The 19,002-nt window shown below is 34.6% G+C and overlaps 1 protein-coding gene across 2 annotated transcripts in view; it reads left to right on the top strand.

Moving 5' to 3' along the window:
• The window catches only part of EPHA3 (EPH receptor A3), a 354,141-nt gene that overhangs the window by 311,179 nt on the left and 23,960 nt on the right, over positions 1 to 19,002 (top strand). For both annotated transcript variants that reach the window (XM_032351772.1, XM_032351763.1), the window contains exon 14: positions 18,477 to 18,626. In XM_032351772.1, the coding sequence (XP_032207663.1) occupies positions 18,477 to 18,626 (150 nt within the window). The remainder of the gene's footprint in view (positions 1 to 18,476; positions 18,627 to 19,002) is intronic.

The raw sequence follows: 19,002 nt of genomic DNA, 5'->3' as shown, positions 1-19,002 counted from the left end.
ATGCTTTGTCAATTATGTCTTCCCGTGAAGGAAATGTATCCTTTAACATTAAACTATTGTTACTTCTTCTGGGCAAATAGATGGTCACTATTTATAAGGTGGATAATGATGCTAATTCTGAAATGTCATACATTGGTTTAATGTGTCCCCCAGAAAGGCAGCATGATTCACTCATGTTTGAAGTTCTGGGATTTTTATATTTACGCATTTTTGGATCTGGTTGAGCCACTTTTAGTAAACAGGATAAATTCTCAGTACCTCCATCCAACTAGATGTAATTTTAAAGCATTATAAAATTCATGTTTACCTAAGGAACACATGCTCACATCATAAAAATTTCAAAACAAAGCAATAAAAAGGAGAAAAGTCATCCGTAATTGTGCCACCCACAGAGAACATTTGTAACTTTGTCAGTCAATTTCTTCCAGATATTTTCTGCCTCCTTATTATACACACCTATCCATGAATACATAATTAGAATGAGATTATTTATAATATCACTGTATAGCCTGCTTTTCTCTTAGCAATATACCTGCCGAATATATTTCACTGTCAGTAAATAATCTTCAAGTTTCCATTTTCAGCAGTTCTATCTGGTTGTACCATTTTATTAAAATCAACTCCTAATTATTGGTCAAATTATTATTATTTCCAGCTTTTTAAAAATTTTTATCATTTTATTCTGTTATTTTTAAATTTTTTTTCCATTATGGTAAGACTACTCTTTAATCCCCACCCCCTACCAAGGTACCTTCTTCTAACCATCAGTTTGTTCTCTATAGTTAAGAGTCTGTTTCTTGATTTGTCTCTCTCTTTTTTTTCCCCTTTGCCTGTTTGTTTTGTTTTTTAAATTCTACATATGAGTGAGATTGTATGGTATTTGTCTTTCTCTGACTGATTTATTTCATTAACATTGTGCTCTCTAACTCTATCCCTATTGTAGCAAATGGCAAAATTTCACTCATTTTATGGCTGAATGATATTCCTTTGTGTGTGTGTGTGTCTGTGTGATGTACCATTTCTTTCTTATCTATTCTTCAATCAAAGGACATTTGGGTTGCTTTCACAATTTGTCTGTTTTAAATAGTGCTACAATAAGCGTACAGGTGCTTATATCCCTTTGAATTAGTGTTTTGTAAATACCAGTACCATACCATTTTAATTACTATTGCTTTGTCATATAACTCGACGCCTGGAATTGTGATACCTCCAGGTTTTTTCTTTTCTTCGAGATTGTTTTGACTACTGGGGTCTTTTGTGGTTCCATACAAGTTTTAGGATTGTTTGTTCTAGTTCTGTGAAAAATGATGTTAGTATTTTAGTAGGGATTACATTAAGTGTGTAGATTGCTTTGGGTAGTATGGATATTTTAACAATATTTGTTCTCTCAATCCATAAGCATGGAATGTCTTTCATTTCTTTACATCATTTTGAATTTCTTTTGTCAGTGCTTTATAGTTTTCAGAGCATAGGTCTTCCACCTCTCTGGTTAAGTTTATTCCTAGATATGTTATTGTTTTTGGTGCAATTGTAAATGCAAGTGTTTTCTTAATTTCTCTTTCTGCTCTTTCATTACTGGTATATAGAAATGAAGCAGATTTATGTACATTGATTTTGTATCTTGTTACTTTACTGAATTCATTTATCAGTTCCAGTAGGTTTTGATGGAGTCTTTCAGGTTGTCTATATATAGTTCCATGCCATCTGCAAATGGTGAGAGTTTATTCCATGCCATCTGCAAATGGTGAGAGTTTACTTCCTTATTTGAATGCCTTTTATTTCCTTATGTTGTCTAATTTCTTCTGATACTATGTTCTATTAAAGTGGTGAGAGTGGACATCCTTGCCCACCAGGTTCTGGCGTTAGGAGAAAAGCTCTCAGGTTTCTACCATTAAGTATGCTGTTGGCTATGGGTTTCTCATATTAGGCCTGTGTTATGTTGAGGTATGTTTTCTCTAAACCTACTTTGCAGAGGATTATTATCATGAATGGATGTTGTACTTTGTCAGATGCTTTTCAATATTTTATACAAATGTGTAAATGATCTATCTGCATTCTTAAGTATATAAGTCTGATAATTTCCCTATGATAGAACCCTAAAAGTGGATTTTCTTTGTCAAAGTGGATCTTCTGTGCCCATTTTAAAAGCGTACTTAAGGGGTGCCTGGGTGGCTCAGTGGGTTAAAGCCTCTGCCTTCGTCTCAGGTCATGATCTCAGGGTCCTGGGATTGAGCCCCACATCGGGCTCTCTGATCAATGGGGAGCCTGTATCCCCCTCTCCCTCTGCCTGCCTCTCTGCCTACTTGTGCTCTTTGTCTGTCAAATGGGTAGATAAAACCTTTAAAATAAATAAATAAATAAAAGTATACTTAACTATATACTGATAAAAATAGATATTATGATTTTTTTGTATTTTTTAGTTTTAGTATCTAATTGATTTAATTTTATTAATATGATTCAAAATGCATTTGATTATTTCTTCATATATTTATTGACAGATTCCTTTGAAAAGACATTTCTTTATAGAATTCTTTTTTCATGGCAATTTTAGAAAATAAAGATATGATCATCATTAATGATACTACCAAAAGTAACCAACTGTAATTACCAATTATGTATATAGTTATAAAATGGGATATTATATATTGATATATAAAATGATATCCATTATCAATCCAGTAATTTCTTCTTTTACAAACTCAATGTTGTTTTGTAATTTGACTATTTTAACTTAAAATATAAAATGTAAAATTTTCTAAATGATGAATTTTAACATTATCATTAAATAATGTGTCATAACCCACTTTATCCACATACATTACTTATTTGTCCAATGCACTATTAATTAAGCAAATTCCAGAGTTTTGATATTCTTAACATTACTTTGATGTAATCCTGATAAATGATTAGTGTCTGGCCATGATTATTTCCTCAGGATAAATTTCTGGAGTTAAAATTGTTGAGTTAAAATGCATGCAGAGGGACACCTGCATGGCTCAGTCGGTTAAGCCGCTGCCTTCGGCTCAGGTCATGATTCCAGTCCTGGGATCGAGTCCCACATCGGGCACTCCTTGCTTGGCAGGGACTCTGCTCTCTCCACCTCTGCCTGCCACTCTGCCTGCTTGTGCGCTTGCACTCTCTCTCGCTCTCTCTCTCTGACAAATAAATAAATAAAATCTTAAAAAAGAAATAAAATAAAATGCATGCAGATATGTGCATGATTTTCATATATGAATTGCCCAACTGTTTTCCATATAGTTTGTTATAGAGTTTCACTTCTAGTGGCAACATATAAAAGAGACTATTCCCCCATGCACCCGCCAAGAGAATGGGCAGTTTTTAAATGTCAACTTCTGCTGTTTTCTTCATGTTTCTTAAAGGTTATTACTGGGCGCTTGGTGGTTGCTCCGTTGGTTAAGCTTCTGCCTTCAGTTTAGGTCACGATCTCAGGGTCCTGGGATGGAGCCCCACATCAGGCTCCCTGCTCAGTGGGGAGCCTCCTCCCTCTTCCTCTGCTTCTCCCCCTGCTTGTGCTTGCTCTCTCGCTCCCTCTCTCTCTCTCTTTTGCTTTGTCAAATAAGTATAATCTTTAAAAAAAAAGAAAGTTATTAATTTAAAAAAAAATTTAAAAGCTCATTCTTTCCTAAAACATCAATTTCAACAAATCTATTATCAATGACCATGTGTGTCATGTGACGTCTATCTCACATTCTGAGAAAGAACCCAATTTGCCAGACTGAGTTTCATCCACAAAGCCACAGAGATAGAACCAGAAATTCAGAAGCACAGCATCCTGGAGATATTCCTAGATGAGTTGATAAAGGAGTTGGAACTCTTCCTGATGCCTTTTACATTACACTCTCTTTTGCATTTCCCATTTTCTTTTTTTTTTTTTAAAGATTTTATTTATTTATTGGACAGAGAGAGAGATCACAAGTAGGCAGAGAGGCAGGCAGAGAGAGAGGAGGAAGCAGGCTCCCTGCTGAGCAGAGAGCCCGATGCGGGGCTCGATCCCAGGACCCTGAGATCATGACCCGAGCCGAAGGCAGCGGCTTAACCCACTGAGCCACCCAGGCGCCCCAACATTTCCCATTTTCAACTAGACTCTGTAGTGGATTCACTGTCTATACATCTTAGTATTTCTTAAGATGTGTCCTGCACAAAAATGTTGCCGTTCTTGGGAATACAGCTCACTAGGTTGAGAGCGAAACAAATAAAATAAAATTTTATATCTAACAGCTAGTTTAATTAAATTTATAGCAGTGACTATGACTATAAAGCTCTGAAAACTTGAAGAAATTACAAAACCTGAGTAAATATGTGGGTAATGCTTTTAGTGTCCCTTCTGTTCCTTCTCTCATCTCCAGAAAAATTAGCCAACATTCTACAGCAAAGCATCATTTTTATGACTATAAATTATCATCCCAGGAGATAACGTATGCAACAGATGATAATATATTTATAGTTTTGAGAAATATTTTTTATTCTGCTCATTGCTACTCTGCATTCTAAAGATATCCTTCATAACCTTCTGCTACTATTGAGCTTTAAACACACTGCACAGAAAGTATCATTCTTGCAGGTCTCCTCCATGGTACAGCAATCACTATATATATAGTATATTATATATATGTATGTGATATACTTCCAGTTTTAATAAAAAGTATTTGATTAAAAGGCTTTTATTTGAAATATTAGATTTCTGGTAATTTAGTCAGCTTCTGTGCCATATCTTATTTTTAAACTAGAGCATTTTTTTTTTTTCAATATTAGCTTTGATTTCCAGGAAACTCTAAGGCATGACTTTTTTTTTTGTAGAAACTTGGAAGCTTCATCCAAATCTGGATCATCTGTTCTCTAGAGAATATATTGGGTTAACTTTCATAGCTTCATTTGTACTGACTGTTACTTTTAAGGACCAGGGGTACAGAAGACCATTTTTTAACCCTAGTAGGGGAAAAAAAAAAAAAAAAAGATGTTGCTCTGTCAAGATTCCTCATTATCATTCATGAAATAAAAATGCGACAGGCTCTCTGCACTTTTTATTCTCAGAAGATTATTAAAAACTACACCAACCAAATGGCTCATTAACTGCCAATAAACAGCTGTTTAGAATTATTCAATGTTCATCTTTGTATTTTCTCAAAACTTCTCAAAATATCTGTGGGGGTCCAAACTTCCTTCTGAGAAGCTGTAATTTGCATCTGCATTTCTCGAATAATTTAGAAATCTTTAATCTCCTGTAATCTCCTTGTTTGGTACACCAATTTTATAATTTACCCTAAACTATTAGGTATGTTCTAAAGTAATAGGACTGCTATTTTTTTTTTAAACAAACACACTGAAACAATTAAATGAGTGTTGCCATACTAATTCTTGAGAATTTGTACATATTACAGGAACCCTGCTATTGTACAAAATGTTTTGGGAAATCTCTTTTGAAATTATCTTTAAAATTGGATTGCAAAGGATATCATAATTCAGAATTATTTAAGCATATAGTATTTTGGGAAGCATACTTGCCTGAGATAAAACTCTGGTCTCAATAAATTTATAGTTAATAAATAAGAAAAGTTAGTACATTGTCATATAATAAAGTCTAGTTTTGTTTTTTTTTTAAACCCAAACCAGTACTTTTTAGCTTAGACATTCACTTTCTTTATTTGATTAGGCAATCCTATAATTTATGGTTACTTCAGAAAAACAGGTTCACCATTTAAGAGTGTGTGCCATAACATTCTTGTTGGATAAACACACTCTGGAGAATCTGCTTTAAGAAGCTAGCCACATTACTTCGGTCACACTTAACACATATCACTCAGAGTCACTGGGGTTCAAAAATTAGCATTCAGTGCCTCAGTGCACTAAGCCTGTTGCCCAATTCCTGCTCAGAATGTTCCTGCCTTTAGGTAGAGGGTAATTGCACTAAGGAATCATGAGAGGCGTTTGATTCAGTGCCACTGAATGAATATGGGATGTCTGCTGATCTCATTTTAAAAACAGCTTGGCAATCAACAGGCAAGTTAGGAGAGTGGAACAGAATTTATATCAACTAATTCCTTATGTACTTTTTTTTTTCTTTTAAACTGGATGGAACACCCGAGGAGTTGAGAAGACATTGAGCCTTGAAACTCAAAACAATTACCAGACATTTTTCTCTGCTGCTTTAACACTGTCTTAAGTGTATCACAGGTTTTCCTGCCTTCTGTCCCAATAGTATTCCTTGAGATGTGAGTGTCAGCTCAGATCATAATATACACTTTTGTATGTTTTCTCTTTTTTATAAGGGAACTGAGTAGGAAATCAGAATTTCTTTTAGTACTCACCCACAGTTATTTCTTCTCATTTCTGACTACTGAGTTATGCAGAAATTCCAAACATTGACACTTTCCATTATACGACGTGATTATGCATCCTGTAACCTTTGTAAAATTCCACTGTACACGTGGGATTTGAGAGTAAGAAAGGTGTGATGTTCTAGTGTTTTGTGAAAATCGTTCAATCTTGTGGACCCTCTGAAATGTTCTTGGGAGACACCCTGAAGTGCATAAAGGACACTTTGAGAACCACTGTTCTAGGTACTATCTCATGAAAATGCACTTTAAAAATGAAATGAATATTTTAGTTTTTACCAAGTGATATAAAGTCTTGATTTATAGTATTAATATGATATAGCATGTTTTGAAGAAAGGCATGGGATGCATAACAGCAGCTGCATACAAAAGGCTATAAATCATCTTGAAAAGCTTTGGATTTTACTGGGGATGGAGCAGTTAGCTCTGCAAACTTAAACCATCAGAAACTTTTTGTTGTTGAGAAAAACAAACAAAATATGAATTGCTTTTCTTTGATTTCCCATCATGTGAATTCAGAGCACAGTTATGGCATGTTGCCTATTTTTTTTTTTTTTTTGCACTGAACTACCAACTCATTTCAGTTTAAGAGAACCATGAAATTATTGGTGAAGACTGTTTACCACTAACTTATTTTTAGCCTTTTTCCTTATGAAATTTTATTTTAAGCGGTTAACATTTCTTATGTGCATGCATGCATCTATGCAAATGAACATTTTTATATTCATATGTTCAAATAGATGGGATCCAAAATTCCACCATGATGGTGATCAATTTACCGTTTAACAAGATCAAGTTAGGGAAAATATAGGCTTTTATCTAATTTACATGCTCTATTATATAAAGTCAATCCAATTCTCAAGCCCCCAAATTCATTTTAGGGATATAATTACCACATAAACTGGTTTGGGAAATTTGAGAGAGCCAGGTGACTTATTTTTTGTTATATTCTTCACTTTCAATTTTTTTTTTCCTTTTTATTTCCTGAAGATGTATACTGAGTGGTTAGAAATTAGATATTTTATTTTATTTTATTTATCTGAGAGATAAAGAGAGAGTGCACCTGCTCAAGCAAGCGCTCCAGCAGTGATAGCAACAGGCAGAAGGAGAAGCAGGCTCCCTGCTGAGCAGGAATTTTTTTTTTCCCTACCTCCCCACCCCAAATACAAATTTAATGCAGAATTCGATCCCAGGACCCTAGGATCGTGACCTGAGCTGAAGGCAGACACTTAACTGCCTGTAGGCACATCCAGGCACCTCTGCAGTTACATTTTTATGTTGGATAAGAAATTTCTCCCTTTCATTACATTTATAGCCCATTAGTATCTATTTGATTTTTAGGAGATAAAAGCAACTGAAAAGTTATCACAGGCATTGCGTGTTAAGTGAAGGAGAAAGAAATCTTATTTTACATAATAATTTATTTGAATTTTTTTCTCTGTAATTCTGCCAACTTGATGCCAGAAATATTCTGCTACAGTTATTTTACCTAATTTCATTTGCAAGATAAGAAAGAAAAAAAAAGTGGCTAATGCAAGTAGTTAGAAGCTAAGTAGTTAAAATTTCCTCTTCAACTCCATTCTAAGGACATAAATAATAGAGAACATGAGCCTTTAGTCTGTAGTCAAGGACTAAAACCTATGAATATGAAGAAACAGTGTGATATAAAAAGAAAATTATATTATTTTGATAAGTAATATATATCATATGTCCTCACATGAATGGAAAAAAAGGTAACACATAAATATCTAATCAGTGGGCTTCATATATTTTAAGTTTTGAACCAAAATAAGTAATGTCAATCATGAATTTATTCCCTACTCTCTTAGCATCAGTATGGATATGCCTCATGCAGCTTCACAAAGTAAAGTCATGTATTCAAATATCAGAAAATGCTAGAAGACTTCGTAATCTCAGTTGTCAATGTTGCATCAATATTTAATGAGAGATCTAGTACTTTCTAGTCACCTGATTCAGAGAGATAGATACCATAAGCATTTTACATGTGAAAAAAATCTATCCAGATTTAAGTGAGGAAAAAAAATCATAGCTATAGTTTTAGAGTGGAACATAGTAATACGGAGATTGTATGTAAAATATTACACGGTCTCTAGCATTTTCTCTAAAAATTTTCTCTAAAGTGCATAATTCATTCATTCAATGTTTGAGTGCCTATGATATGCCAGACACTGTTCTAGGGCAGTAAATAAAACAAAGCCCTGACCTTATGAGTTGACATTCTAGTGTGGGAATTCGGGTAATAAACCAACTAGTAAAGGTATAGCAAGGCAGAGCAGTAAGATGAAGAATATGGGGAGTGTGTGGGGGGGCGTGTTATTTCAGTGAGGAAGATTACAAGGGTTTCCCTGATAAAATGACATTAGAGCAGTGAATTAGTGATAGTGGAGGAGAAAATAATATAAATATCAAAGTTAATTAACCAGATTTATTTTGCTTTAACAATCTTTTCAATTTAATAAATCAATTTTAATCATTGTTCTAATTCCAACAGGCTCACTTTGCAAGAAGACAAATTAAGTAGTCAGATTAATGGTTTGAGTCAGACTAAACATCAGGCTCATAGTGACTGGTCTAGTCTGTAATGTTGGTGAGCCTGGAAGCTTAGTAAAAATCCCTTTCTGATATTATTTCCAGTTTGCTGTGAATATCCCACATTTTCAAATATGTGATGACACATTACCTGAAGATTTTCCTAGTGCCCCAAAGTCATTGACCAGCCCAGTTCCTTTGGCATTGGGAAGTATCACAGTCTTGAAGTCCTAAGTCAGTCTTACCACTGGATGTCTGGAATGGCTAATAATTTGACTCATTTCTGTCTTGTCACCCCTTTTCAACCACAATTCTATATGTCATGGTTCAGATACACAGATACAGTGACTTTTTTCCTTTTTCATTTGCTGACCACTGCTCTGGAATTGACCCTTAGTTCAAGCTGTTATTTATTAAACATAAGCCTATAAGGGAACCATTGCCATCATGTCCAGGCAGAATTGTCTTTTTGGATATTTATGAGATTCTCAACCTATTATTTTATCTTTACTTATTTCTCAATCATCAATATTAAACAAATCAAGCTTATTCAAGTTTCGTACTTTTTTGGTTACTAACTAGAATGAACCTAATGTTTCTGTTTCTGTTATTTTTATTGCAATTATATACTGAATAGGTCTTTCTGATTTATTTGCTTATAACATTGTTTCTTTGGAAAACTGTGTTCAGAGTGCTAAAAATATACACTTTCGAATGAATTTCTTTAATCTTTAAAATAATTACGGTTGAGTATCTATAAAACACAAAAGTTTAATATTTAAAACCTCACTGAACTCTGAAATATCTTCAACCTTATCTGCATATTTTTGTATTGTTTTTGTTGAAAATAGACATTATACATCAGATGACCTAATTTGAAACTAACAGAAAGTAACAGAAAAGTTGTTTATTTGTACTGCATTACCTGGATAGCAATAGAATAACTTAGAATGCAAGTTGAAGATTTTCTTGTATTTTAAGAAATTCTTAAGCATTTCACATAATGTTGAAACATTTCAAAAGTTCAAGGGATAGGCTTTTGCTACCTAAAAAATCATCTGTCTCTGATCTCTTGTGGCAATCAACATCTGCTGGAGCAATTCTCTCAATGGCTTTTAGATTTGAACTACTGGGGATTAGAACAGATGCTTCCCCTGGGAGTCTTCCTGGCTTGCCCTTCACCTTGTTTTCTACTGTTGTCTACAGTGAATGAAGTTCAGTCCCTGACAATAGATAGATGCTAAATCCTTGAGTCAAATGATTTATCTCTGTGGTTCCACTTTTAACCTGAGAAGCCAATATTTGCCTCCAGGTTAAACACTCAATTACTTAGGGTTTACTAAGATAAACTCTCCGAAGTCCTTTGTCACTCTAAGTATGACCTGACAGAGCTCACGGGCAGGCAGTGTGAACTGTGGATCAGCTAAGCATTTATGAAATCAGCAGGGAGAGATTTGTATATATAATTAGAGAAAAATTGGGGCAGATATGAGATATTATGCCTTAATGTCCAGAGAGTTTAGCAATTATACTCCTTTTCTTTAGAAATCAAGATTTGAAACCCCCTAACCCATAATGAAAGAGCTGGCTTTAGTTGAGTGCCTGAAAAATTCAGGCTTTTAGCCAAATGGCTCATTTGAACTGTCTAAATTCATTAAGCTTAGAGAACTGAATTGCAGGATCTTTTGAGAATAGGTTTACTCCAACTGCTATTTCTAGACAAAGTGAACAAGGTTTGGGACTATTTCAACTATAATCCTGGATTTGAGTGTAGCAGTTATGAAATGCCTCTGCCCAGAGACTCCCAAGTATCTTTACTTGCACCATTTTATTCTTCTCTTTTAAATTTTCTTTAAGAATTCTATAGGAGTAAATCCAGATATGACATCCAATAGATAAGTAAATCCAAACTTAGGACCATCTTTAAGAGTCCAAAATAATGAATGTCAAAAACTTCAGCATCCTTGATATGCTCGTATGTTTCAGACAGAAATTTGAAAGTTCAAGGAGCTAAGGTTCATAGGTCAGTCCAGCTGTTAGAGATACTCCCTGTAATCTTCAGTTGGTGAATGACAAGATAGCTGCACAGAGAAGTTAAGAAGCTTGGCTAAATTAAATTAAACAGTATTCTAAAAATTGACCAGAAACCAAGACACTTAATTTCTGCTAAACAGATGGAACGAATAACTATAAATTCTTTGCACCCCCAATTACTGAGCTATACCTAGATGAGACATCAGCACTGAAAGGAACTGATTCTAGGTTTGCAAATTTCAATATCAGAAACAAGCATTAACTTCAGTCTGTTAAAGAGGTTTCTCTGTAATGGAGGTTTTATTTATTTTTTTAATTTGTTTAAATTTTAATTTTTTTGTAATTGAGGTTTTAGATATACTCCATATGCTATGATTCTGAGGTTGCTCCAGGCAATTGGAGAATTTTCTCAAATGCATAACTATCTGGGGAGCTTACATATGGATATAGAGACCACCTTAAGTAAATGTGTTCATTTTACAATGTATTCGTATGTTGTAAAAAATACATCTTCATAAATCATCTTTATAGTAACTAGTTGTACTTTAGAGTACTCTAAGTGCCTAGTAGCATTTTATCAGCCAAACTTTAAACTGTCAACTGATTTCAAAATTTTAGCTCATTAATAGCAGTTGTACTTGAATAGTTTTACTGTGGCAGAAAAGAAGTATGCCAAATGATCACTCCAAATCTTTGGGTAACCCAATGAAGGATGTGTTTGGCAGTTATTTGAAAAGCATCTAAAGTTTCAAAATGTCTCGCACATATATAACTGAGAAAGCAATTTCTGGACCTGAAAAATATAAAAGAAGTCAAACAATATAAGCTTGAATTTTATTGGGGTGGGGAGTAGGGGGGAAAAGGAATTTTTGTGATCAACAAGAAGCAGAAGGATGAATAAATTCTACAAGGGATGACTTGTAGGAAATTTAGTGAGTCAGACTCTTATAGATCCATTTTATTTTATTTTGATAGTCTCAGATATATAGATATTCAACCTGAAGGCAGACAGCCTTATTGTGAAGTAAGGCATTATTAAAATGTATGGATTCTTCTTTCACCCATATTTCAGAACCAAATTGGGCCCTCAGGGACTTGTATCCAGTGTCTCACTATGTCAATGACATTAATGTTTTTGTAGCCATTTTTTACTCTGGGAGTAAAAAACTTGTTTCTTACTAAACTCTTCGGTCATAGATACTTCCATTTGATAAAGAAATTGGTGCTTAACTAAAGTTTTATTAGCAATAGGAAGTTATCTCCTTTTCAAAAAAGAAAAAGAAAGGGGGGAAAGAAGAAAGGAGAAGGTAAGAAGAGAGGAGAAAATAAAATAAAATAATAAAATAAATAAAAATAAAATAAAATAATAAAAAAGCATGAAAACATAAAAAAGTTAAAAATAGAGGGAAACATCTCAAAAGGATACTGTTATATTTACTAAAAGGAGGTATCAAAATCAGCTCTGAAGAACTTGGCCTTTACTTGACTAGAACAGAAATAAAAATATCCTTAGAAAGGGTGTGAATAATAAGGAAAAAAAAGAGAAAAAGTTAATTCCACTTATTCTACATAAAATCCTGGATAAATCCTGGACCTCGTCTGAATTATTTTCCCTTGCTAAGTAAAGCTTATCATATACCGTCTAAAGCAGTAGTTTTCAAATAGGGATAATTTGGCTCCTAGGGGGTATTTGGCATTGTCTGGAGAGATTTTTGGCTGTCACAAATGGAGGGATGCTAATGTTATCTAGTGGGTAAAGGCCAGGGGTGCTACTAAACATCTTACAATGCACAGGGTAGCCCCCACAACAAATCATTAATCTGGCTTAAAATGTACAGAGAGCTTGTTCTAAAATTACCCAACATGTGTAAATAATGTGTAAAAAATGGGACTGAAGATCAAATGTCCCTCTCAGGTACTTTATAATTTCTCCTGTACATACTGGACCATAAGTTGCCTGAGGAAATGTAGACTACATTGCCATTTGTGAGGGGGAAAAAAAAAAATATATATATATATATATACATATATATATATAACACTTTAGCCATCTGTCACCAAGCCTAATACGTTGAACTTGGGGATATTTCACAAACAGAATGCAATGAATAGTATGCTTTTTTTAAGGTTTTATTTAATCATTTGAGAAAGAGAGAGGGAGAGAGAGCAGACACTTTACCGACTGAGCCACTCTGGCGCCCCTGAATACTATGACTCTTGTTCCTGTTAATATTTTATTCTCATATGTTCTTCATCTAGCACTTAAAATTTTAATTCCTTCCCCTGGTGCTCTAAATTTTAAACATGGCCTCTTTATTTTTGATGTTTTGATTTTGTTTTATTAAGATGTCTTTGGAATTAACTGTAGTAGACATACTTACACAGAAAAACTGTGTATTTTCAGCACTTGAGTCTTAGCCATGCATAATTAATTTTTATGTATAAAAATTGTACTTACCTCATCCTACAAAGGAATGGATTAATATTCATATTCAGAGACAACAATATTTATTAAGTTGTTGCTGATATTTTTAGGTTGGTAAAGTACCTGCAATATTAAAATTGAAATAGTTGTTGTAGGATGTATTTTGTTTGTTGAGTCAAATGAAAATCTTTATAGAATTCTGCAAACTCTAAAATATTTAATCTATGCACAACCCTGTGGGATATTTTCATAATTTTATAGATACTATAAAAACTTGATGTTTAATAATTCTTATATTTATTACTATTATGGAAATAACAACGTTGTTAAATAGCATGAGGATAAAGAAGGCATAAGAAAATAGTATGATTTTTTAAAGTTATTATTGTGTTATATATTAGCTCATTCTTAATATTTGTATATTCTGAAAAACTAGGTTCAATGTATTATTTTCTAAGTGAGCTGTATTTTAAAATATGCCCCAAATTATCAAATAGCTTCAGTAAAATCTATCACTCTAAGGCCATAACGTAAGTGATTATATTCTCTCTCCACAAATCTACATACACCTCTGGGAAACAAGCTGTTGTAAACAGGAGAACTTGAAAGTCAGACTCTTGTTTTAAATTCTAGGAATGCAGAAATGGAGTAAGCAAGACAGTTACTCTTCTGAACATCCCAGTCTACTCATAAGATTAAAAGGTAGAAGGATCACAGAACCTGGAGTGACCAACTTGGCCTAGAATGTTCCTAAATTTTCCACCAATAAGTTCACACTTGACCAAAATGTTCAACTAAGTTTACTAGTTACAGAAGGCAGACAAGAAAAGAGCCTCCCAAGAAAAAAGAATAGCATGTATTTCCTCAGCTTTACAACCTATTTAGATTTTCATAGGCTAAGAATTCCAAATTATTACAAGCTGTGACAAAAAAATTTACTCATGGCAACAGATTGGACAAGAGCTACTACTTGAACTCCTGTGTTTCATTTAAAGCCAGAGTGACTCCATGTTGTTTGCCAATCATGGAAAAAGAAAAATATGTATAAAATTCCTCTTAGTCTGATTTATTTTAGCAGCAATAGCAACAATTGCTAAATTTGAATAATATATTGTAGTTAACAATAAGCTTTCCCTCCTATGTTCATTTAATAAATCCTTTGTATCAATATACAAAATGTGTTAACCACTTGAAGGAATTAGAAGAGAAGAAAGGGCAAGATATTTATGAGCAGTCTGTTAACGATCAGACACTTTTGTTAGTTGATTTATGTATATTATAAAACCATTGCCAAAACCAAAAATATTCCATAATCTCCAGCCATCTTTGTTTACCTCTATTTCTATAGTTTGGTAGACTATAATGATTACAAAACATTAGCAAGACAGCACAACTCAAAATTTAAATGTTTTCTTTAAAATAATTTACCAATTAATTTTCCAAATGCATTTCCTTTTTGTGAGGATTTCAATCAAATGTATCCAGTGAAAGTAAATAGATAGCACTCGATTGGAAAATAATTTGTTTAAATCTGTAACCACGTGCTAGCTTAGAGAGCACATTACACCAGTCCCAGGTAAGTTCAGGGATGGTGCAGGGCAGAGCCACCATTAAAAAGATGGGCTCCCAGGAGACATCCCTCCCATAGCATTTATGCCTGTGTCCAGAACCGCACAGGGAAGGATTCTCCTTCTAAACTGAAATACAGGTGTGGCCCTGTTTTTCCTTAAAAGGATCACTTTTCTGTACTTTACTATTTTCAGCAATTTTATTAAAATATTCTCATTGCTCTCCTCTGTGGAAAAGAGCGATGAAGCACATAAGATGAAACAACTTCAGTGTGTTCCATTTTCATCCTGGTTGAGGTCAAACACAACAAATAGGTGTCTTGTTCCTGACAGTTATCAACCTAATGTTTTTGTCTATGTTCATATATTACTGTAAACTAAGGACGTTCATAAGATGACCTGTATCTGTGCCTTATATTTCTAAATAGATACAAAGTTTTCATCAAGGAAAGGACTTCCTTTTTTTTTTTTTTTTATTTTTATTTCCAGCATAACAGTATTCATTATTTTTGCACCACACCCCGTGCTCCATGCAATCCGTGCCTCGACTTCCTTTTAAGCGCATTTTTTATGCTCTCAGTAATTTGGCTCCGGACAAAGGAAAGCAAATGGCAAAGTGTCTATAGCAGAGATAAGATATATAACTGGTACTGCAGAATATTATCTTTCCTTTGCTCTGTGAGTATAGCTTTGTTTGACTTCTGTTAATTCTCAGAGCTTTTTAAGGAAGAGAAAACGTGCCAGATGATGTCATTTGGCATCCTGAATAGATTTTGTCACATGTCACATGTATAATTTTGTTTTTTTCTAAATTAATGATATTTGATATCTTGAATCCTTAGACCCAGAACTTGATCTAGGCAGGTGCAAATAAGTTAATTTGGGTATTATTAGGTATTTTTAGGATTGAATGTATTGTCAGAGAAAATGGCAATATTAGACCCTCCAAAATTATTTATTTATTACGTACTTACTTATTATTTTTATTTATATATATAAATAATATATATTTATATATGTTAATATATAAATATATAAAATTATTATTTTATATTTACTTATTACATACTTACTTATTATTATTATTTATTACGTACTTACTTACTTTGCAGAAAGGAGCCAGGGTGAGCAGGAGGAAGAGGGGCAGAGGGAGAGAGAGAATCTTAAATAGCCTCCACACCCAGTGTGAGCCTGATGTGGGGCTTGATCTCAGGATTCTGAGATTACCTGAGCCTAAATCAAAAGTTGGAAGCTTAACTGACTGAGCCACCCAGGCACTCTTTTACCCTCCAAATCTGAGTATGAAAAGGATCCTTTAAAATGTTGAAAGTAAGGCAAACTGTGAAGAAGAGAGTGAATGAGTGAGTGAGAGAGAAAGGAAAGGGAAACGTCTAAGACCCTCTCCTCTACTGGACCATAAAAGTTTTCTGTTCTGTTTTTCTGATTCTAAACCATCCCACTCCTGGGGGGCACACTGTGCACTGTAGTGTCTCCCCAGGACCTCCCAAGGCTATTAGTCTCACTCCCGTCTCCCCAACCTGGTTTATTTTACTCCACCAACATAGAGCATCATGTAGCCTTCGGCTGTTAGCTCCTCAAGAAGGTTGTGCTCAGTCACCCTTTCTGTGCTCGCTCCACTGCCGTTTCATGCATTCTTCAAAGCCCACCTCCTTCAAAGACCTATGGCAGTATTCTCCTTGAGCAGTTCACTTGTATGAAAGCATCACGGAAAAGCCCCAAGTTTATGGAGAAAGTTCCAATCGCAGATCAGTCCTGTCCTCTGCAGGATTAAGCTGGCTCAGTTTACTTGAGGATTATGGTTAAGCCTCAACCTGATCTTTTTCCATCCTTTTCCATCATATTCCTCCACATACTCTGAAGCATAATTGCACTGGAAACTTCTTTGAGAACATACATTTTCCTTTTATTGAAATTTGTCACTTAGCCCCACAGTTATACTATGAACCAGAACTTTTACTTTTCCAAATAATATGAAGAAGCTCAGGTGTAATGTGGTGTAATAACTTTATTTCTTAAGATCCATTTCTCCATAGTGATATTTCACATCCCCCAGCACTTCTTCAAAACCAGTGAAGTGCTAGGCAGCCAAACAAACCTTTTTATGAATAGGCCTTATGATTTGGATGATGTGAATTCTTTTCAGCATTGAGCCCCTTTTTCTTATATCAAAAATCTGCTCATAGGGACGCCTGGGTGGCTCAGTCCATTAAGCGTTTGCCTTCAGCTCAGGTCATGATCCCAGGGGCCTTGGTTCAAGGCCCACTTTGGGCTCCTTGCTCAGCCGGAAGTCCTTCTCCCTCTCTTGCTCCCCCTGCTTGTGTTCCCTTTTCTCCCTGCGTCTCTCTCTGTCAAATAAATAAAGTCTTTAAAATAGATCTGTACATCTTTTCAGGCTCAATTCATATGTGACCTCCTCAGTCTCTCTAGTGAGCCTCTCAGACCCATACTCTGCGTCATAGCCATCTCTGCTGCATAGACCCTGGAAGGTCTATGACCAGTGTGACCAGCAAGCATTATCTGGAACTTTTGAGAAAAGCAGACCATGGCTACACTCTGCAACTACTGAATCAGTGCTTCCATTTTAATGGGGGCAAGCTCCAGCTGATTCATATATATAATAAAGTTTGAGAAACAAAGTACTAGATACTTCGTTCTGCATTTCATTATTCAAAACAACTAATGATCATTCCTAGTTGCCTGAGATTTTCCAAACAGAAGGGCTAGTGTGTTATTTATATTTGTCTCACCCATGGTGACTTGCCTAATACTTCCCATATGGCTGCTACTCGACACATTTTTATTAAATATATTTATTAAACTGAGAGCAAATTCCATGGGAGTTATATCTTTATATCTCCCATAACTCAGCGAAGCAAGATTCTCCTCTAGACTGTAAGTTCTGGGAATGTAGTTATTATATCTAGTTAGTTCATGTGGTGCCTACCTAGTGCATGGAAGGTACTTCAGTGATTAATGATGAAGTGAAGCATCGGGTAAACTTATCGAGATGATTGATTATGAATTGAAGAGAGTGTTTTAAAAGTATAATTTAACTTAAAATTTATTTAGTTAACAAATACCAATGAGAAATTATATATCAAGGAGTGGTATAAGTTCTTCTTTTGGTATAGTTCTTTACAAATATTAACTTGCTGGATTTCTTGATTGTGAACTAAGATTGCTTGGTCAAACATAAAGCTATGTTAAATCAATAAAGGTTGACTCAGGATACCATGTTCAATTCTAATATACCATATAGCACGCCTACTTTAGGTCATTTTTTTTTCAGATGAGTAATTAATGTGCCATAGTTGATATAAACCAGCGGTATTTAAATAATTTTTAAATGTTTTCCTTCCAACAGATTAATTGTAAGTAAACACTTCAGTACATGGCATGCCACTTGCTTCTGCTTGGCATTAAAATAGAACATCCAGATAGTTCAGCAGAAACCCATATTCCATTTTAGACGTACTCTGACAAATTCAGTCTTGATCACAGATGTGCATAATTTTATATTTAAAGGGAGGGAAGATCCCAATCCGATGGACATCACCAGAAGCTATAGCTTACCGCAAGTTCACGTCAGCCAGCGACGTATGGAGTTACGGGATTGTTCTCTGGGAGGTGATGTCCTATGGAGAGAGACCATACTGGGAGATGTCCAATCAGGATGTAAGTATTTGTAGTCAATGAGTTATGGGTTCAGATTAAGAGATCAAGCTGTGTAAGGAAGTGGAGCATAATGAAACCAGGTGGCTCCCAGTTTGTGACATTGAAATAGAATACTTAGAAGAAATGAAATAGTTTCCAAGTCTTGCAAGGATGTTAATTGAGTTGTTCTTACAGATTTACACGTTTCCCTGAAGCAGGGATTTAGAAATGAGACAAAATAAGGACATTTGTAATAAGAATGTAATGAAACAAGTGACTGAAAAGATACTAGATATCGGGGACTGTTTGAAGTATTTGTGCTATAAAATTGCTTCTTTGTAACATTAAAAAGCCACATGTATGCCATTCTCTGTAGATCTAATTAATGCATCTATGC

Source organism: Mustela erminea, chromosome 1, assembly GCF_009829155.1.
Source record: "Mustela erminea isolate mMusErm1 chromosome 1, mMusErm1.Pri, whole genome shotgun sequence".
Classification (NCBI taxonomy): domain Eukaryota; kingdom Metazoa; phylum Chordata; class Mammalia; order Carnivora; family Mustelidae; genus Mustela; species Mustela erminea.
Note: the sequence above shows the minus strand (reverse complement) of the source record. Positions and strands in the feature narration are given on the sequence as shown.